General features: G+C 46.6%; 2 protein-coding genes across 3 annotated transcripts in view; one reads left to right on the top strand and one right to left on the bottom strand.

Moving 5' to 3' along the window:
- Positions 1 to 9: 9 nt before the first annotated feature.
- Positions 10 to 8,324, bottom strand: cfap77 (cilia and flagella associated protein 77). 2 transcript variants are annotated; one of them, XM_079690461.1, is made up of 8 exons: positions 8,199 to 8,324; positions 7,746 to 7,866; positions 7,420 to 7,487; positions 7,227 to 7,326; positions 1,344 to 1,584; positions 1,091 to 1,199; positions 732 to 815; positions 10 to 195 (listed from the first exon to the last, which is right to left on the bottom strand). In XM_079690461.1, exons 3-8 carry the CDS (start codon positions 7,480 to 7,482, stop codon positions 100 to 102), a joined length of 693 nt encoding a protein of 230 aa, XP_079546587.1. In that variant the 5' UTR covers positions 7,483 to 7,487; positions 7,746 to 7,866; positions 8,199 to 8,324; the 3' UTR covers positions 10 to 99. The 2 variants fall into 2 exon arrangements, with proteins under 2 accessions (XP_079546587.1, XP_079546586.1); XM_079690460.1 differs by having other exon boundaries at positions 1,091 to 1,202; positions 8,199 to 8,318.
- Positions 8,325 to 8,360: 36 nt separating this feature from the next.
- Positions 8,361 to 22,142, top strand: part of qsox2 (quiescin Q6 sulfhydryl oxidase 2) — a 17,130-nt gene continuing 3,348 nt past the window's right edge. Inside the window, exons 1-8 of the mRNA XM_079690459.1 lie at positions 8,361 to 8,605; positions 12,442 to 12,542; positions 12,671 to 12,719; positions 17,376 to 17,481; positions 17,619 to 17,709; positions 20,422 to 20,567; positions 20,668 to 20,805; positions 21,141 to 21,270. Coding sequence (XP_079546585.1) covers positions 8,371 to 8,605; positions 12,442 to 12,542; positions 12,671 to 12,719; positions 17,376 to 17,481; positions 17,619 to 17,709; positions 20,422 to 20,567; positions 20,668 to 20,805; positions 21,141 to 21,270 — 996 coding nt within the window. The 5' untranslated portion in view covers positions 8,361 to 8,370. The remainder of the gene's footprint in view (positions 8,606 to 12,441; positions 12,543 to 12,670; positions 12,720 to 17,375; positions 17,482 to 17,618; positions 17,710 to 20,421; positions 20,568 to 20,667; positions 20,806 to 21,140; positions 21,271 to 22,142) is intronic.

Raw genomic sequence — 22,142 nt, 5'->3', positions numbered from 1 at the left:
AAAGTTGTCTTTGACTTTGAGGGACTGCAGCGTCCGGAGGAAGAACGACACTCAGATTTACGGAGCCTTTTTATTGGTGTTGAACATGATTACTCCTCGTCAGAGTGGACCCTGAACGCCTCTCTGGGACTGAAGACTCCTGAGGGCCCGCTGACGAGCCTCTGGGTCCCTGAAGGTGTTGAGAGACGGAGCCACCTGAGAGAGAGAGAGAGAGAGAGAGAGAGAGGTTACACCTGAGAGAGAGAGAGAGAGAGAGGTTACACCTGAGAGAGAGAGAGAGAGAGGTTACACCTGAGAGAGAGAGAGAGAGGTTACACCTGAGAGAGAGAGAGAGGTTACACCTGAGAGAGAGAGAGAGAGGTTACACCTGAGAGAGAGAGAGAGAGAGAGGTTACACCTGAGAGAGAGAGAGAGAGAGAGAGAGGTTACACCTGAGAGAGAGAGAGAGAGAGGTTACACCTGAGAGAGAGAGAGAGGTTACACCTGAGAGAGAGAGAGAGGTTACACCTGAGAGAGAGAGAGGTTACACCTGAGAGAGAGAGAGAGGTTACACCTGAGAGAGAGAGAGAGGTTACACCTGAGAGAGAGAGAGAGAGGTTACACCTGAGAGAGAGAGAGAGAGAGAGGTTACACCTGAGAGAGAGAGATGTTACACCTGAGAGAGAGAGAGAGAGAGAGAGAGAGAGAGAGAGAGAGAGAGAGAGAGAGAGAGAGAGAGAAAGTACTCTTACCTGTGTGAGGGGGGGCAGTGTGTGTCGAAGGGGAGAGACGGTCAGCTCTCTGCTCCTTCTGTCTGGGATACACCCTGCTTTAAACTACACACACACACACACACACACACACACACACACACACACACACACACACACACACACACACACACACACACACACACACACACACACACACACACACACACACACACACACACACACACACACACACACCTTAAACTTTGTGGTTGCGGTGGGTGATTTGGAACGTTAAGGTGGATGTTTGCAGGTGTAGGAGGATAGAAGGTTAGGAGAGGAGGACAGGAGATGAGGAGAGGAGGAGAGGAGGACAGGAGATGAGGAGGTGAGTTTCTCACCCTCTTCTGCTGCTGGTTGCTGGTTTGATTCCTGCTGTTCTTCATCTGTTCGTCCAGCCAGCGCCGTCCGTACTGATGAGAGAGGAGGACGCTGAAGGGGTCTGACGCCCTGCTGATCAAGTTAGTCACTGTTACGATAGTAACCATTAACTGTTACTATAGTAACCATAATAACCATTAATGTTATAGTAACATCATAATACTATAAGTAGTAACTATAGTAACAGTTAACCACTAACAAGAGTTTCCTCACTTGGTCGTAACTCCGAACGTGATGTCGGGCACCGCCGGGCGCCGTGAAGCCCCGCCCCTCTTTGGTATGGGGCCGTGGCCCTGGCTATAGGCCCCGCCCATCTGAGCGCGGTATTGGCTCAGCTCCTTGGAGGTCACGATGCCGGAGCGCACGGCGTCTCGGTTCAGAGACAGAAAGTCCGGAGGGAGGGGCTGCGAGGGGGCGGAGTCAGAACGCCTCTGCACCAACCAGCTGGAGAGGACTGAGAGAGAGACTACACTCAGGAACTACAACTCCCAGAGTACTGAGAAAGACTACACTCAGGAACTGCAACTCCCAGAGGACTGAGAGAGAGACAACACTCAGGAACTACAACTCCCAGAGGACTGAGAGAGAGACTACACTCAGGAAATACAACTCCCAGCTGGAGAGGACTGAGAGAGAGACTACACTCAGGAACTACAACTCCCAGAGGACTGAGAGAGAGACTACACTCAGGAACTACAACTCTCAGAGGACTGAGAGAGAGACTACACTCAGGAACTACAACTCCCAGAGGACTGAGAGAGAGACTACACTCAGGAACTACAACTCCCAGAGGACTGAGAGAGAGACTACACTCAGGAACTACAACTCCCAGAGGACTGAGAGAGAGACTACACTCAGGAACTACAACTCCCAGAGGACTGAGAGAGAGACTACACTCAGGAAATACAACTCCCAGCTAGAGAGGACTGAGAGAGAGACTACACTCAGGAACTACAACTCCCAGCTGGAGAGGACTGAGACGGAGGCCGTTTCTCAATGTCGAGTATACCTGCTGCAGAGCCACTATTTCAAGTATACTACGTCATTGAGTGGCGCTGAATGCTGGGCATTTAACATGCATTTAAACAGTCCTTCGGCGCCACTCGATTACGTAGTATCCTTGAGATAGTGGCTCTGCAGCAGGTTTACTCGACATTGAGAAACGGCCAGAGACAACACTCAGGAACTACAACTCCCAGCTGGAGAGGACTGAGACAGAGACAACTCCAAGAAGACCTTGCTGCAAAAAACAACGCTCGGAAACTGCAACTCCCAGCAGGCCTCACTGCAAAGAACAACGCTCAGAATCTACAACTCCCAGAAGACCTTGCTGCGCAAAACGCCACGCAGGAACTACAACTCCCAGAAGGCCTCAAAGCAAAGAACAACGCTCAGAGTCTACAACTCCCAGAAGACCTTGCTGCGCAGAACGCCACGCAGGAACTACCACTCCCAGAAGGCCTCACAGCAAAGAACAACTCCCAGGAACTACAACTCCCAGAAGGCCTCACTGCAAAGAACAACGCTCAGGAACTATAACTCCCAGAAGGCCTTGCTGCAAAGAACACCGCTCAGGAACTTTAACTCCCAGAAGGCCTCGCTGCAAAGAACATTGCTCAGACACTACAACTCCCAGAAGGCCTTGCTGCACAAAACAGCGCTCAGAAACTACAATTACAACATTTAAATAAACTATGAAATATAGTCCTGACGGTTTAAGCCTACACACATTATTTATTTATTTTTTAACAAAATGCCTCTTGAGGGCATGAAGTGACAAAAACTTTCAACATGTCTCCATTGAACCCCATTGTAAGTTCAGCCTGATCTTTCCTCACAGCAGCAAATAGTACACTTCAGATGCTCAAGGTCCTTGACATGCTTCCCCCTTTGAAATGTCACAGATATCTGTTACGGTTATTCAACAAAACGTTCACATGTAAGAGGTTTATCTCTCATTCAGAACAATGCAAAGGCTCTCCTCTCACTGATTACTGCACATCACCATGGAAACCTTTGATGTCTGGGCTCAAGCACAGGTGTTTCCTAATGTCGTCACCTCAAACACAAACACCTGTGTGATGATGTCATAACTCCAACTGACATGCTCAGAACGCCACCAGACATCACATGATAATAATGATAATAATACATTTGATTTATATAGCGCTTTTCACAACTCAAAGACGCTTTACAGTATGAGGGAGGGTAGGCAAACAAGGACAGGCAAACAAATAAATATAGTAAAATAAAATAAACAAAAAAAGGCAGTCAAGAGGAAGTTGATTGAGAGGAGGGGGGCTTATGGGTAGACAGAGTTGAAAAGATGTGTTTTGAGGCGGGACTGAAAGACTGTGAGGGACTCAGAGTCACGGAGATCTTGGGGGAGGGAGTTCCAGAGCCTAGGAGCTGCCACTGAGAAGGCTCTGTCCCCAAAGCTGCAGAGTGTGGATGTGGGAATGGATAGGAGTCCGGCTGCGGTGGATCTGAGGGACCGTGGGGGTTGATAAGGAGTGAGAAGGTTTGTGAGATAAGGGGGGGCCAGATGGTGGAGTGCTTTGTAGGTGAGGACCAGAACGTTGTAGTTGATGCGATGGGAGACAGGAAGCCAGTGGAGCTCTTTGAGGACTGGGCTAATGTGATGCCATGATTTGGTATGTGTGAGGAGACGTGCAGCTGCATTTTGAACCCGTTGGAGTCTGTTGAGGGATGTAGTGCTGATGCCGTAAAGAAGTGAGTTGCAGTAGTCAAGGCGGGAGGAAATGAAGGCATGGATTAGTCGTTCGGCTGCGGGGCGGGTGAGAGAGGGTAGGATTTTTGCAATATTGCGGAGATGGAAAAATTTGGTTTTGACTGTTAGGCGGATGTGAGGTTCGAGGGAGAGGGTGGGGTCAAAGATTACGCCAAGGTTGCGTGCCTGATTGGAGGGGGAAACAATGGTGCCATCGATGGTGAGTGTGATGTTAGTGACCTTGCTGAGGGTGGATTTGGAGCCGATTAGGAGGAGTTCTGTTTTGTTGCTGTTCAGTTTGAGGAGGTTATGTTGCATCCAAGTTTTAATAGCTGTCAGACAGGAGTCGATGTGGGTAAGGGGGGGGGGGGTGGGTTATGGAGGGATTTGGTGCCGAGGTAGATCTGAGTGTCATCAGCATAGCAGTGGAAGTCCAGGTTGAAGTGGCGGAGTATCTGACCGAGGGGGAAGATGTAAATGATGAAGAGGAAGGGGCCAAGTACTGATCCTTGAGGAACGCCTTGGGTGACTGAAGCTGTGGTAGAGGAGTGGTTGGAGATGAAGTGGGATCATTCAGTGAGGTAGGAATGGAGCCATCTGAGTGCAATACCTTCAATACCAATGTCCCTGAGTCGGGTGAGCAGGATGTTTTGGCTCACGGTATCGAAGGCTGCACTCAGGTCGAGGAGGATTAGAATATTGAGGGAACCAGTGTCAGCAGAGGTGTGGGGTGGGGGGGGGCAATGTTGAATTGTATGAGTTTGTGGTCGGAGAGGGGAAATGGGCAAGGGTGGAGGTAAATCACTGGGAGGTTGGTAGAGCAGACGAGATCAAGGATGTGTCCTTTGTCATGGGTGGGGAAGGTGACATGTTGGGTGATAGATAAATTGTCCAGTAGGGTTGTGAATTCGGATGCCAGCTTGCAGGTGGGTGAGTCAATGTGAATGTTGAGGTCACCGAGTAGTAACAGACGTTGAGAGAGGGATGAGGCAAGTGTGAGGAACTCAGTGAAATCGGAGAGGAAGGAGGGATGAGGTTTAGGAGGCCGGTAGATGAGGATGACTGTCAGTGAGGGAGGGGCTTTGAAGGCAATGAATTCAAAGGATGATACTGAGGGGAGGGTTAGTGTACTGATTGTGGATTACAGCAAGGCCATCACCACGGCAGGAGGGGCGGGGTTAATGATGTATTTAAAGCCAGGGGGGGATGTTTGGTTGAGGGAGAAGAAGTCATCGGGCTGTTGCCAGGTTTCGGTGAGCAGAAGGAAGTCAAGGGATTTATCCAAGATTAGTTAATGGAGGATGAGGGCTTTCTTGTTGAGTGATCGGATGTTAAGGAGGGCAATGTTAGTTGAGTGGGAGGGGCGTGGTGTGGTCACAGGCTGAAGAGGTAAGAGGTTGTCCAGGTTGACAGTGCGGGGGGAAACGTGAGATGGGGGAGAGGAGCGGAGTGAAGGTGGAAGGAAGTGTGTTATTATCAGTTGACGGTTAACACTGTGGCCCTGAACAGCTCTACGTCAAATCTGATGTTACATAATGTGGTGTTACTATGGCAACGCATCCCTCGCCATAAAATACGATGTCGCAGTAACTCCAATGGACACGGTCCAATCGTCCCCCAAACTTCCCCTGTATATCACCGGTCCATGCCTCAATAGCTCTACGCCAAATCTGACATCTCACCATATGCCGTTTCCATGGGAACGCGTCCCTCGCCAACAAAAACGATGTTGTCTTAACTGTCAAAACAGCACCAGACTTCATATGACAGTTAATGGTCCAGCCCTCAACATGTCTATGTACCAATAGTGAGTTTTCATCAAAAGCTGTTGCCATGGCAACGCATCCCTCGCCATAAAACACGATGTCGCTATAACTCCTATGAAAATGGTAAAACAAGTGATCAAACTTGTCATGTGTGCAAACAGTCCAGCCTTGAAGACATCTATCAGACAGTTTTAATATTTCTTCAAATGCCGTTTTCTTGGCAACATAACGCTCGCTATGAAACACGGTTTTCTCATAACTCCAGTGAAAATGCTCCAAACAGCCCAAAAAGGATTTTGCTTCTTCTTCTTGTGGTAAGTCAATATAATTCCTATGGCGGCGCTGGAGAGCCAAGGAAACGTGTCTAATAGCCCGACATGCAGTTGTGCGATGAACATTAATCATGTCTCCCACAGTATTAAAGTCAAATCTGAGCGCAATCAGCACCTGCAGGTTGGGAGTTTCTGTCTGATCCGTTCTGTTGTTGAGGGGAGATCTCCTCGATTAAATCAAAAAGGGCTTGTCTGCCGAAACGAAACCTCTCTATCAGCTCTCTGAATAGATGTCCAGTGGGTTTGTTCCATCACGGACGACTCTCTCGTCTTAATGCCTTTTCGTTGTTACAACATGTAAACAAGACGCACTGCCATAGTTAGTTTCCTTCTTGCCTCTTTTACGTTACTATGGATACTAGTCTCTCTTTCCGATTTACGCCTGCTCCATACTAGGCGTAAAAGTTACACCCGGGCGCAACGCATACAGGGCTTAAGTCTAAGTGGTGCACTAGTCATAACTTTAGTTTGGTCTTAACCTTCGGTTCTACGTCGGACGTAGAGTTACGCCCAGTTTACGCCCAGCTGGTGCACTCCACTCCTGATGCTTCTCTAAGCCTTTTTACTTTCTTTTCTTCTCTCATCACACATTCAAGCCCCCAGTGTCCATGTATGATTTCAATCTAAATTCTTCACTTTCTTCTTACACATTACATTTCAGCAACTCGGCGTCAGCTTTTCAGCATAAAGCATTCCCACTAGCAATTTCTTCAGGAATTGCATTCTCTAGTTGTATTTATAAACTACAATATACTGACTGAACTACATTTTAATTATCAAGCATTCAGCAAAGCCAAGAGCTCCTCCAACAGATCAAACATGATATATTAATATAACATCAATGAAATAAAACCAAGTCTGACATCTCCTCGCAAAGATAGTTTGTGTGTGTGTGTGTGTGTGCGTGTGCGTGTGCGTGTGCGTGTGCGTGTGTGTGTGTGTGTGTGTGTGAGTGACAGCAGGGATTGTTGCCTGAAGGCATGTTTCCTTCATGCAAACACAGTGTGACAGCTGACTGATGCTAAACACACACACACACACACACACACACACACACACACACACACACACACACACACACACACACAACACACACTCTGTTATTCAGTGTGTATCAGTTACCACATGTTGCGATTGGGTCTATTCATCTTATATTTACCGCTAATAACATGATAATGCTATCAGTCTTCATGTTAGCAACCTTTATCACAGGTCCAATATGAGTGCTACATGCTAATGCTACATGCTAATGCTACAGGGTGCTCACCTTCGGCCACGCCCCCGTCAGTTGAGTCGTTGATCATCCCAAAAGTGAAATCTGGACCAGGAACTGAAAACCCTCTGGAGACGGACCGACCCAGAGAGGCCTGCAGGGGGCATCAGCATCATCATCATCATCATCATCATCATCATCATCATCATCACCACCACCACCACCACCACCATCATCTGTGTCTCACCTTGATGTGCAGCGGGTTGGTCAGCATGGAGTCTCTCATCACACCAAGCCTGGGGGAGGACATGGTACCTGAGAGGAGGAGGAGGAGGAGGAGGAGGAGGAGGAGGAGGAGGAGGAAGAGGAATACACCTGACTGAAGATTCACTCCATTTAAAGGTTATTTATGGACAATAACTTTAATTTAAAGGTAGTTTGAAGGTAGTAAAGTTAATTTAACGGTGATTTATGTACAATCTCTTTGATTTAAAGGTAGTAACCACGATATAAAGTCAATTTAAAAGTAGTAAAGTTAGTATTTAAAGGTAGTTAGTATTTAAAAAGCCTCACCTGTTCGTTTCTGTGTCTCGGACGTATCGCAATGTTGCTATGGAGACAGGACGCTAACGTGACGTAAGCTGCTACGTGCATTACGTGGCAGTTCAACCGGAAGTTCCAGAGTAAAGTTTAACTGTGTAAAGAAATGTATGATTTTAATATAAAACACATCTAATATAACGTAATATTCTCTTTTACTCTTTCACAGGAATTCCTCAGAATCAATTTAATATATTAAATCATCACTACATTGCTATTATAACCTTATATTAATGTTATTACTGTGACTGTGCTCTGTCAAAATATCTAATAACATTACATTGATAATTATCATTATTTATTATATAATATATTGAAGCTTGTGTTTTTATCATAATGCTTCTTTAAATTAATGTAATTATTTTTATTTCACAGATAATTCGTTATGTCATTATTTTTAAATGTTTTTATTTGAAATGTATTTACATGTTTTGGTTTTAACTCCACGCAGCACGGAAGTGACGTCAGGCTCAGTTTGACAAAGATCGTCTCTGTTAGCGGCAGCTGCTCTCATGTCTGCCCGGATAAAGCTGCCTGTTTCGGACATAAACTCTTGTCTCTGACCAGCTCTCTGTGTGTCCCCGGTGCTTCTGGAGGAATGCTCCGGCTCTGGTTCTTCTCGGTGGGGCTGTGGCTGCTCGCCCCCCGCTGTGGGAGCTCCTCTGCCCGGCTGTACACGGAGGAGGACCCGCTGGTGATCCTGAGCGGCGGCAGTTTCAGTCCGTCCGTCACTAACTCCTCCTCGGCCTGGTTCATCCAGTTCTACTCCTCCTGGTGCGGACACTGCATCCAGTACTCCGAGACCTGGAAGAATCTGGCCCGGGACGTGCAAGGTACAGCAGAAACCATTCAAACACCATGCAAAGTAACACCATGCAAACACAATGAACACCATGCAAACACAGCAGGGGGGGGGAAGCAACACCAGAACCAGACTCCATGCACAAAACTGCTAATTACTCCATTAGGCGTTATGGGTCAAACTGTGTGTATGTTAAAAATACAACTGGGTGGGTTTTTGATGTAACCATAACCCCTCTTTAGTTCGGCATCAATTTATAATCCCAACATGAATAACTAATAACAGCACATTCAAACGTGTGATGCAGAACTAAATAGGAGTTATGGTTTAAGGGTACCGGTACTTAAAGGTTTCCAGTGGGGTTAGGAAACCTTAAAGTGGTAGGTTATTAAATAAGGTTTAGATTGGAAGTTCTTAAAAGGATGATTAATAATAGCTTTGAGTAGATTCTCCTAATATTGATCCGAATCGAACAGCTGTTACTGACACGTGTCTGTTCTCCTTTGTAAACACCAGCACCAGACTCCATGTAGAGAACTACTAATTACTTAATTCAAACTCTATGCTTTATACTGGGAGTGTGTTAAAATACCACTGGGTGTGTTTTCTGATGCTTTCATAACTCCTCCTTAGTTCGGCATCAATATATAATCCCAACATCAATAATTAATAACATTAAATTGTGTTTTTAGAAACGTGTGATGCTCATTAAGACAGGGGTTCAGTGGTGTTGGGTAACCTTAAAGTGGTCGTTTTTTAAATGAGGTTTTGAATGATAAAAAATGAAATGCTTTAAAATAACCTTTTCTGTATTCTTTCATCAGCTGTTTCTCTCTGGTTGTTGTTGTTGTTGTTGTTGTTGTTGTTGTTGTTGTTGTTGTTGTTATTAACAGATGCTATTAGGTTTGGTCAACAGGTGGTCGGGCTGAATCACAGGAAGATATAAAAACAGTTTGATGGTTTTTAAGATAAAATTCAGCTTTCTGTGTGTTCCCTCTCCTGGAGTGTGTTAGGGTTAAAATCCCAGGAACCCAGTGACATCACTATGTAACAGTGCTCCAACACATGTACGTGATAGGCTAAAGGGGCTGGACATCTCTAAGCTGGTTGACCAATCACAACACAGCCGGCCAGCTAACCAATCAGAGCAGCTCTGGTTTCAGACAGAGGGTGAAAAGAGGTGCTGCAGCACATTAGAGCATGGAGACATGTAGAGACACTACATACTGATATACACCTGAACATCAGCAGGAGAGGACTCTTTAAAGTAGAGACACTACATACTGATATACACCTGAACATCAGCAGGAGAGGACTCTTTAAAGTAGAGACACTACATACTGATATACACCTGAACATCAGCAGGAGAGGACTCTTTAAAGTAGAGACACTACATACTGATATACACTTGAACATCAGCAGGAGAGGACTCTTTAAAGTAGAGACTCTACATACTGATATACACCTGAACATCAGCAGGAGAGGACTCTTTAAAGTAGAGACACTACATGCTGATATACACCTGAACATCAGCAGGAGAGGACTCTTTAAAGTAGAGACACTACATACTGATATACACCTGAACATCAGCAGGAGAGGACTCTTTAAAGTAGAGACACTACATACTGATATACACCTGAACATCAGCAGGAGAGGACTCTTTAAAGTAGAGACACTACATACTGATATACACCTGAACATCAGCAGGAGAGGACTCTTTAAAGTAGAGACACTACATACTGATATACACCTGAACATCAGCAGGAGAGGACTCTTTAAAGTAGAGACACTACATACTGATATACACCTGAACATCAGCAGGAGAGGACTCTTTAAAGTAGAGACACTACATACTGATATACACCTGAACATCAGCAGGAGAGGACTCTTTAAAGTAGAGACTCTACATACTGATATACACCTGAACATCAGCAGGAGAGGACTCTTTAAAGTAGAGACACTACATACTGATATACACCTGAACATCAGCAGGAGAGGACTCTTTAAAGTAGAGACACTACATACTGATATACACCTGAACATCAGCAGGAGAGGACTCTTTAAAGTAGAGACACTACATACTGATATACACCTGAACATCAGCAGGAGAGGACTCTTTAAAGTAGAGACACTACATACTGATATACACCTGAACATCAGCAGGAGAGGACTCTTTAAAGTAGAGACACTACATACTGATATACACCTGAACATCAGCAACAGAGGACTCTTTAAAGTAGAGACACTACATACTGATATACACCTGAACACCAGCAGGAGAGGACTCTTTAAAGTAGAGACATGTCCCAGTAGAGTGGGCAGATCAAACCTGAGCTCATTCTAAGCAGCTCTCGTCCTCTTAATTAGAATAGATGTGCCTCTCCGGTCTGCGAGCGTTATTGATCTCAAACGGTTCAACCAGAACTCAGTCACTGGATTATTATATCATTATCTTGTATTGTGGTTGTTTACTATAAGATGGAAGTAAAGACTGCAAATACATATCAATACATATCATCTGATTCAAAACTAAAATATACTTCTTTTATAAAATACCAACGTCTGTACGGACAGAGCGACCTGTGGGAATCAGAGTTTAATCTCCATCTGCTGACACACACACACACACACACACACACACACACACACACACACACACACACACACACACACACACACACACACACACACACACACACACACACACACACACACACACACACACACACACACACACACACACACACACACAGCTGTAATACAAACATAAACGTCCTTATAAAACTGAACGCTGATATTTAATGTTTTCTGTTTACCTGACTTTCCTCATATCAGCTTTTATTTTGAAATGTTGGATACACTTTTCAGTAGTTCAGTTTATCTCTTCCTGTGTATAATAATGTCTGTCTGTACCTGTCTCTCCTCTCACCTGTCTGTCTCTCACCTGTCTGTCTCTCACCTGTCTCCCTCTCACCTGTCTCCCTCTCACCTGTCTCTCCTCTCTCCTCTCTCCTGTCTCTCCTCTCTCCTGTCTCCCTCTCACCTGTCTCCCTCTCGCCTGTCTCTCCTCTCTCCTGTCTCCCTCTCACCTGTCTCCCTCTCGCCTGTCTCCCTCTCACCTGTCTCTCTCTCACCTGTCTCCCTCTCGCCTGTCTCCCTCTCACCTGTCTCCCTTTCACCTGTCTCTCTCACCTGTCTCCCTCTCACCTGTCTCCCTCTCACCTGTCTCCCTCTCACCTGTCTCTCACCTGTCTCCCTTTCACCTGTCTCTCTCTCACCTGTCTCTCCTCTCACCTGTCTCTCTCTCACCTGTCTCCCTCTCAACTGTCTCCCTTTCACCAATCTCTCTCTCACCTGTCTCCCTCTCACCTGTCTCCCTCTCACCTGTCTCCCTCTCACCTTTCTCCCTTTCACCTGTCTCTCTCTCACCTGTCTCTCACCTGTCTCCCTTTCACCTGTCTCTCTCTCACCTGTCTCTCTCTCACCTGTCTCCCTCTCACCTGTCTCTCTCTCACCTGTCTCCTTCTCACCTGTCTCTCTCTCACCTGTCTGTCTCTCACCTGTCTCTCTCTCACCTGTCTGTCTCTCACCTGTCTCCCTCTCACCTGTCTCTCTCTCACCTGTCTCCCTCTCACCTGTCTCTCTCTCACCTGTCTCTCTCTCACCTGTCTCTCTCTCACCTGTCTCCCTCTCACCTGTCTCTCTCTCACCTGTCTCTCTCTCACCTGTCTCCCTCTCACCCGTCTCTCTCTCACCTGTCTCTCTCTCACATGTCTCTCACCTGTCCCTCTCTCACCTGTCTCTCTCTCACCTGTCTCCCTCTCACCTGTCTCTCTCTCACCTGTCTCTCACCTGTCTCTCTCTCAGACTGGCAGCAGGCGGTCAGAGTGGGAGTTTTAGATTGCGCTCAGGAGGAAAACTTTGAAGTCTGTAAAGAATTCAACATCAAGTTCTACCCGACGTTTAAAGTACGTACAACACCGAGTTCACTGTGTACAAGTACTTTATTATACTGTGTACAAGTACTTTATTATACTGTGTACAAGTACTTTACACTCTGTAATCTCCTCACTAATGTGTAATTTCACTGTTTCAGTATTTCCGGGCTCACAGTCCAGAGACGGAGAGAGGGACGCCGTACGGAGGTGAGACTCTGAGGAGACGAGAGACGATGCTAACTCTCTTTAGCTGCTATCTGTTAGCTTTTAGCATTCGCTGTTAACGTTAGCTGTTAGCATTCGCTGTTAACGTTAGCTGTTAGCATTCGCTGTTAACGTTAGCTGCTATCTGTCAGCTGTTAGCATTCGCTGTTAACGTTAGCTGTTAGCATTCGCTGTTAACGTTAGCTGCTATCTGTTAGCTGTTAGCATTCGCTGTTAACGTTAGCTGCTATCTGTTAGCTGTTAGCATTCGCTGTTAACGTTAGCTGCTATCTGTTAGCTGTTAGCATTCGCTGTTAACGTTAGCTGCTATCTGTTAGCTGTTAGCATTCGCTGTTAACGTTAGCTGCTATCTGTTAGCTTTTAGCATTCGCTGTTAACGTTAGCTGCTATCTGTTAGCTGTTAGCATTCGCTGTTAACGTTAGCTGCTATCTGTCAGCTGTTAGCATTCGCTGTTAACGTTAGCTGCTATCTGTCAGCTGTTAACATTCGCTGTTAACGTTAGCTGCTATCTGTCAGCTGTTAGCATTCGCTGTTAACGTTAGCTGCTATCTGTCAGCTGTTAACATTCGCTGTTAACGTTAGCTGCTATCTGTCAGCTGTTAGCATTCGCTGTTAACGTTAGCTGCTATCTGTCAGCTGTTAGCATTCGCTGTTAACGTTAGCTGCTATCTGTTAGCTGTTAGCATTCGCTGTTAACGTTAGCTGCTATCTGTCAGCTGTTAGCATTCGCTGTTAACGTTAGCTGCTATCTGTTAGCTGTTAGCATTCGCTGTTAACGTTAGCTGCTATCTGTCAGCTGTTAGCAGCTAACGTTAACAGCGAATGCTATCTGTTAGCTTTTAGCATTCGCTGTTAACGTTAGCTGCTATCTGTTAGCTGTTAGCATTCGCTGTTAACGTTAGCTGCTATCTGTCAGCTGTTAGCATTCGCTGTTAACGTTAGCTGCTATCTGTCAGCTGTTAACATTCGCTGTTAACGTTAGCTGCTATCTGTCAGCTGTTAGCATTCGCTGTTAACGTTAGCTGCTATCTGTCAGCTGTTAACATTCGCTGTTAACGTTAGCTGCTATCTGTTAGCTGTTAGCATTCGCTGTTAACGTTAGCTGCTATCTGTCAGCTGTTAGCATTCGCTGTTAACGTTAGCTGCTATCTGTCAGCTGTTAGCATTCGCTGTTAACGTTAGCTGCTATCTGTCAGCTGTTAGCATTCGCTGTTAACGTTAGCTGCTATCTGTCAGCTGTTAGCATTCGCTGTTAACGTTAGCTGCTATCTGTTAGCTGTTAGCATTCGCTGTTAACGTTAGCTGCTATCTGTTAGCTGTTAGCATTCGCTGTTAACGTTAGCTGCTATCTGTCAGCTGTTAGCATTCGCTGTTAACGTTAGCTGCTATCTGTCAGCTGTTAGCATTCGCTGTTAACGTTAGCTGCTATCTGTCAGCTGTTAGCATTCGCTGTTAACGTTAGCTGCTATCTGTCAGCTGTTAGCATTCGCTGTTAACGTTAGCTGCTATCTGTCAGCTGTTAGCATTCGCTGTTAACGTTAGCTGCTATCTGTCAGCTGTTAGCATTCGCTGTTAACGTTAGCTGCTATCTGTCAGCTGTTAGCATTCGCTGTTAACGTTAGCTGCTATCTGTTAGCTGTTAGCATTCGCTGTTAACGTTAGCTGCTATCTGTTAGCTGTTAGCATTCGCTGTTAACGTTAGCTGCTATCTGTCAGCTGTTAGCATTCGCTGTTAACGTTAGCTGCTATCTGTCAGCTGTTAGCATTCGCTGTTAACGTTAGCTGCTATCTGTCAGCTGTTAGCATTCGCTGTTAACGTTAGCTGCTATCTGTTAGCTGTTAGCATTCGCTGTTAACGTTAGCTGCTATCTGTTAGCTGTTAGCATTCGCTGTTAACGTTAGCTGCTATCTGTTAGCTGTTAACATTCGCTGTTAACGTTAGCTGCTATCTGTCAGCTGTTAGCATTCGCTGTTAACGTTAGCTGCTATCTGTTAGCTGTTAACATTAACTGTTGGCTGTTAATAGTTAAATTTGTACATCAGTACTTCTACCATCAGCTGTTAACATTCACTGTTAGCTGTTGATGTTAAATGTTTACTTAACTTTTTAGCCTTTAATGTTAGCTGTTTTTGATAGTTGTTAGCGTTAGCTGTTAGCAGCCGGTGAAGCTTGGTTCAATTCAGTAAAGATTGGTATCAGTAAATGTTAGTTATGATGTTGTCTAGGGGTGTAACGGTATCCGTATTCTCCCCGTACCGTCACGGTTCGGCACATGCAGTCACACGACGAATACGCCTTTTTTTACGAGTGGGAAAAAGGTCTGTCATTCAGGGCAGTATCCATTACAATATTTATAATCCAGGGGGCGGTATTGCGCCTAAAAGCTGTTCGCTAGCCGCCCTTAAACAACAAATGAAGAAGAAGAAGAAACACAACAACAAAAGGAACAAAATACAAGAAGAAGAAAAGTTAGTATGGCGATTTCAGATAACTCACAGGAGCTAGAACCCTCCTGCTTCTTTTCAATCAGCTGTGGGAACACTTCGGGTTCCCTGTGGACTACAATAACGATGGAGTGCGAGTGGTTGATCGTACGAGTACGGTGTGTCGGCGTTGTTAGACAGCGGTGCGGTATGCTAATGTAACACACGCCAAACACGCTAAATCATATCAGAAGGCATCGCTATGGAGCTAATCTCCTGCCATTACTCCACAAACAAACTAAACAGGTTTTATAAATGATTCACTTACAAACACAATGTGGTTTGAAAATACAAAACACTGTTCCATGCTCTGCTCAACCTCCCGGCGGGAGGCTCCCGCCTTCCCCAATGGACTCAGTAGCGCCCCCTGCTGCCGTGGAGCATGTGACAGCCACGGCGGAATATTACTGCCAAAAGTCACCTGACTCACTCACGTGACTTTTGGCAGTAATATTCCGCCGTGAGAAGAAAAAGTTTTTAGTTTTTAGCATTAGTTTTTTGTAGATGGTGTTTTGTATTTTCAAACCACATTGTGTTTCTTAGTGAATCATTTGGCATTTGTAAAACCTGTTTGGTTTGTTTGTGGAGTTATGGCAGGAGATTAGCTCCAGACATCACCCAGATTTGCCAATCACTGGAGCCCGGCAGAAGACAGCAGCAGTTCAACAGCTTATCCCCGCTGTTTTTAAGAAGCCAAGAGACATGAAAGCCGAGGGATCTAAATAAATAACGGAAGCTTTTGGCATATGTTTTTCAACGACTTTGCGCTCTTGAAACACTTTCTTGATATTAGCTTGATGAAACCTTTTTGTTTGACATCAGCCGTTATAGATAATATGGCCATCTGAGTGTGTGTGGTGCTGTTTGTGGTTTGTTTTGAACTGTTTAATACAGTTAATTATTCAAAATGTCAGAGTTCCTTATTTTTAAACTGAAACTTGCCCTACTGTTCAAAAATAAATAACCACAAACCTGGAATTATGCATTTGGGACTTTTTTTTCTTTTTTTTTCTTGTTGTACCGAACCCGTACCGAACCGTGACCCCCAAACCGAGGTACGAACCGAACCGTGACTTCTGTGAACCGTTACACCCCTAATGTTGTCATGATGTGTTCAAATGTAAGCTTGTAAAATGTAGCTTCTGGTGAGGAACTTGAATAAATCCAGGTGTTTTCACAGCAATACGAAATATAAATCTGAGCTGTTTAACTTCCAGGAAACCACGGTGCTAACGGGGACAAATGTTTATTGTTCTGTATTGACCGTGTTATAGAGCTGCTATCAAGAGTACTAGAATATCACTGGTGTTGGAATTGAATACTACATTTTAGTCACCCTAACATCCCTGCTCTCTACCTGTCTGTCTCTACCTGTCTCTACCTGTCTCACCTCCAGCCTGCAGAGACCGATTATGTTAGAAAACCCCCCCTCGGCTTGAGCTTCAATATCAGGATTCGTGTATTTATCATCCTCTCAAGAACGGAAGTAGTCAAAACAAAAGAGACATTTTTTTTTTTTCTCAAAATCTAAAAAATCAGACTTTCTCAAAAATATGACTTTTTCTCTAAATCTCAGAATTCTAACTTTTTTCTCAAAATTCTGACTTTTTTCTCAAAAGTTAATAATAACATGTTAATAATCCCTGGTCTCCGGCTTGAGCTTGAACCTCAGGATCCATGTATCTGTGATCCTCTCCAGAATGGAAGGAGTCATCACATACAGAGCATCAACTAGTTCCTGAACAGTGTCCTTCACATGCTGATATCCAAGAGAGGGAGTTACACAGTCACAAGATGGAGGAATAGAAAGCAGTATTCAATGTTTACTTCAGATTAGCTCCACGTCAGAAATGATCATGCTTGTCATATGTCTCTCTCCATAGAGGCTGAGTCATCATGTTAATCACATAGCTATCATATGCCTCAAACAGTCCTGATGCTCTTCTAGGTAATCACACATCCTGTCATGTTCACAGCTACAGTTGATACCTTTGTTAGCATGTTGCTCTCATGTTGGAAGAGGACACTCAGGATGTCTCAACAGAGACAGACAGACAGGACGACGGGCCACTAAACCCAGAGTGTTAGAATGTGTCTCTACCTGTCTGTGTCTCTAACCGTCTGTCTGTCTGTCTCTACCTCTCTGTGGTCAGGTGCAGACAGAGAGATCCAGTCAGTGAGACAGGTGATGGTGAACATCCTGCAGAACCACACCCAGCAGGACTGGCCCGGCCGCTGCCCTCCGCTGAGGCCCTACAGGTACCAGAACCAGAACCAGGACTAGGACTAGAATAATTGTTTATCTTTTGAGACATTGTTTACGCTATTATTCCAAGTCAAAAACAGCTATTTTGATTTGATGAATAGAAAGTAATGAGTGGTTGTTTTCTCTGTAGTTCTGTGGAGCTGCTCCCTCTGCTGGGTCAGAGGTCAGATCATTACACGGCTATCATCGTGGAGGAACCGGACTCTTATGTGGGACGAGAGGTAAGAGACAACAGAGACAACAGAGATTCAGATCCACGGAGAGCAGAGACCAATGCTGCGTTCACACCGGGGTCAAATCAGGGGTGGGCAAACTTTGAGTTTTAAAATTTGACAGGCGGGCCGGGCCAGAAGCAGATCGGCTGTCCTCCACTCATTAAACACTCGGCACTCATTGTTACAGATGCAGGTTCAAAGGTGAATTATTGCGTAACCGTTCACGTGCCTTCTTTTGACCCACACAGTTTTACGTCTCTGATTTTCTCCGCAACACCGCTCACAACGACATGAATAGAGGAGTGCGTCTGGTAGTTTTTAATCATACGAAGACAGATTCAATGAAAGAACTACTTCTACCTTCTACCTTTCTCCAGAGCGCCGTGGTGCATTGTTTATGAATGTGGTTCAGCTGCAGTGCTGCTCGTCTACCGGAGTTTATTCTCGCGGCAGCGGCCGCTGTAAAGTTTTCACTGTCTGACTGTCACACACAAGCAGCTGATACATCCCCCCCCCCCCCATCAGTGAATGTGTTTCAGTCTGAAAGCTGTTTGGCATCACAGCGCTGTTAGGAACGTGTCTCTGGCGTTCTCCAGGTGATGTTAGCGTAGCAGGAGCGAATTAGCGTCTGTCCGAGTCTTTGCTTTGACTTTACATCTAATCGTGCCGCCCCCAAAAATCGCATCACGTCCGCTGTGAACGCAGCATAACTGTCTGTCTCTCACCTGTCTCTCTCTCTCACCTGTCTGTCTCTCAACCGGCTCTCTCTCCCCTGTCTGTCTCTCACCTGACTGGCTCTCAACTGTCTGTCTGTAACCTGTCTCTCTCTCACCTGTCTCTCTCTCACCTGTCTCTCTCTCACCTGTCTCTCTCTCACCTGTCTCTCTCTCACCTGTCTCTCTCTCCCCTGTCTGTCTCTCACCTGACTGGCTCTCAACTGTCTGTCTGTCTGTAACCTGTCTCTCTCTCACCTGTCTCTCTCTCACCTGACTGGCTCTCAACTGTCTGTCTGTCTGTAACCTGTCTCTCTCTCACCTGTCTCTCTCTCACCTGTCTGTCTCTCACCTGACTGGCTCTCAACTGTCTGTCTGTAACCTGTCTGTCTCTCTCTCACCTGTCTCTCTCTCACCTGTCTGTCTCTCACCTGACTGGCTCTCAACTGTCTGTCTGTCTGTAACCTGTCTCTCTCTCACCTGTCTCTCTCTCACCTGTCTCTCTCTCACCTGTCTCTCTCTCACCTGTCTCTCTCTCTCACCTGTCTGTCTCTCACCTGACTGGCTCTCAACTGTCTGTCTGTCTGTAACCTGTCTCTCTCTCACCTGTCTCTCTCTCACCTGTCTCTCTCTCACCTGTCTCTCTCTCCCCTGTCTGTCTCTCACCTGACTGGCTCTCAACTGTCTGTCTGTAACCTGTCTGTCTCTCTCTCACCTGTCTCTCTCTCTCACCTGTCTCTCTCTCACCTGTCTCTCTCTCACCTGTCTCTCTCTCACCTGTCTCTCTCTCCCCTGTCTGTCTCTCACCTGACTGGCTCTCAACTGTCTGTCTGTCTGTAACCTGTCCCTCTCTCACCTGTCTCTCTCTCACCTGTCTCTCTCTCAACTGTCTCTCTCTCACCTGTCTCTCTCTCAACTGTCTCTCTCTCTCACCTGTCTCTCTCTCTCCCCTGTCTGTCTCTCACCTGACTGGCTCTCAACTGTCTGTCTGTAACCTGTCTGTCTCTCTCTCACCTGTCTCTCTCTCTCACCTGTCTGTCTCTCACCTGACTGGCTCTCAACTGTCTGTCTGTAACCTGTCTGTCTCTCTCTCACCTGTCTGTCTCTCACCTGACTGGCTCTCAACTGTCTGTCTGTCTGTAACCTGTCTCTCTCTCACCTGTCTCTCTCTCTCCTGTCTCTCTCTCTCACCTGTCTCTCTCTCACCTGTCTCTCTCTCACCTGTCTCTCTCTCACCTGTCTCTCTCTCACCTGTCTCTCTCTCCCCTGTCTGTCTCTCCCCTGACTGGCTCTCAACTGTCTGTCTGTAACCTGTCTGTCTCTCTCTCACCTGTCTCTCTCTCTCACCTGTCTCTCTCACCTGTCTCTCTCTCACCTGTCTCTCTCTCCCCTGTCTGTCTCTCACCTGTCTGTCTGTCTGTAACCTGTCTCTCTCTCACCTGTCTCTCTCTCACCTGTCTCTCTCTCACCTGTCTCTCTCTCCCCTGTCTGTCTCTCACCTGTCTGTCTGTCTGTAACCTGTCTCTCTCTCCCCTGTCTCTCTCTCACCTGACTGGCTCTCAACTGTCTGTCTGTCTGTAACCTGTCTCTCTCTCACCTGTCTCTCTCTCACCTGACTGGCTCTCAACTGTCTGTCTGTCTGTAACCTGTCTCTCTCTCACCTGTCTCTCTCTCACCTGTCTCTCTCTCACCTGTCTGTCTGTCTGTAACCTGTCTCTCTCTCCCCTGTCTCTCTCTCACCTGACTGGCTCTCAACTGTCTGTCTGTCTGTAACCTGTCTCTCTCTCACCTGTCTCTCTCTCACCTGACTGGCTCTCAACTGTCTGTCTGTCTGTAACCTGTCTCTCTCTCACCTGTCTCTCTCTCACCTGTCTCTCTCTCAACTGTCTCTCTCTCACCTGTCTCTCTCTCACCTGTCTCTCTCTCACCTGTCTCTCTCTCACCTGTCTCTCTCTCAACTGTCTCTCTCTCTCAACTGTCTCTCTCTCCCACCTGTCTGTCTCAGGTGATCCTGGACCTGCTTCAGTTCTCAGGTGTTCAGGTGAAGAGAGCTCTGTCCTCAGATCTCCCCCTGCTGGACGCTCTGAAGATTACAGCCTTCCCCTCCATTTACCTGCTTCACCCGAACGCATCACACACACACCTGCAGGTGTAAGTGTACACACACACACACACACACACACACACACACACACACACACACACACACACACACACACACGTAAATAAACACCTTCTCCTCCTCCTGCAGTCAGAAGCGTCTGCGTTTCTTCTTCTCCTCCGTGTTGAGGGCCTTACCAGGAGTGCAGCGCAGGGTGAGCAGTACTGCAGGAGACCAGGGGGGGGCGCTGCTTGAGAGAGAGAGCAGGGAGTGGAGAGACTTCAGCAGGTACACACACACACACACACACACACACACACACACACACACACACACGTACATGTGCAGCGTTTACATGATCTGTATGATCCATCGAGCCAGTAAACACACAATCTAGGCTCTCTGGGTTGAACCTGTGTGTGTGTGTGTGTGTGTGTGTGTGTGTGTGTGTGTGTGTGTGTGTGTGTGTGTGTGTGTGTGTGTGTGTGTGTGTGTGTGTGTGTGTGTGTGTGTGTGTGTGTGTGTGTGTGTGTGTGTGTGTGTGTGTGTGTGTGTGTGTGTGTGTGTGTGTGTGTGTGTGTGTGTGTGTGTGTGTGTGTGTGTGTGTGTGTGTGTGTGTGTAGTTCTCAGGTGTACGCTGCTGATCTGGAGTCTGCTCTTCATTACCTGCTGAGGGTGGAGCTGGCGACCCACAGCTCCCTGCAGGGGGAGGAGCTACAGGTGTTTAAGGACCTGGTCACTTTGGTCTCGAAGGTAAAGAACATCTGTCCCTCACCTGTCCCTATCTCTCATCTGTCTCTCTCTCTCTCACACACCTGTCCCTCTCTCACTTGCCCCTATCTCTCATCTGTCTCTCTCTCTCTCACACACCTGTCTCTCTCTCACCTGTCCCTCTCTCACTTGCCCCTATCTCTCATCTGTCTCTCTCTCTCACACACCTGTCTCTCTCTCACCTGTCCCTCTCTCACCTGTCTCTCTCTCACCTGTCCCTCTCTCACCTGTCTGTCTCTCACCTGTCTCTCTCTCACCTGTCCCTCTCTCACCTGTCTGTCTCTCACCTGTCTCTCTCTCACCTGTCTCTCTCTCACCTGTCTCTCTCTCAACTGTCTCTCTCTCACCTGTCCCTCTCTCACCTGTCTGTCTCTCACCTGTCTCTCTCTCACCTGTCTCTTTCTCACCTGTCTCTCTCTCACCTGTCCCTCTCTCACCTTTCTCTCTCTCTCACCTGTCCCTCTCTCACCTGTCCGTCTCTCACCTGTCTCTCTCTCACCTGTCCCTCTCTCACCTGTCTCTCTCTCACCTGTCCCTCTCTCACCTGTCTCTCTCTCACCTGTCTCTCTCTCACCTGTCTCTCTCTCTCACCTGTCCCTCTCTCACCTGTCTCTCTCTCACCTGTCTCTCTCTCACCTGTCTGTCTCTCACCTGTCTCTCTCTCACCTGTCTCTCTCTCACCTGTCTCTCTCTCAACTGTCTCTCTCTCACCTGTCCCTCTCTCACCTGTCTGTCTCTCACCTGTCTCTCTCTCACCTGTCTCTCTCTCACCTGTCTCTCTCTCACCTGTCCCTCTCTCACCTTTCTCTCTCTCTCACCTGTCCCTCTCTCACCTGTCTGTCTCTCAACTGTCT

This window comes from Notothenia rossii, assembly GCF_949606895.1.
Source record: "Notothenia rossii genome assembly, chromosome: 6".
Taxonomy (NCBI): domain Eukaryota; kingdom Metazoa; phylum Chordata; class Actinopteri; order Perciformes; family Nototheniidae; genus Notothenia; species Notothenia rossii.
This window is presented reverse-complemented; position numbering and strand designations above follow the sequence as displayed.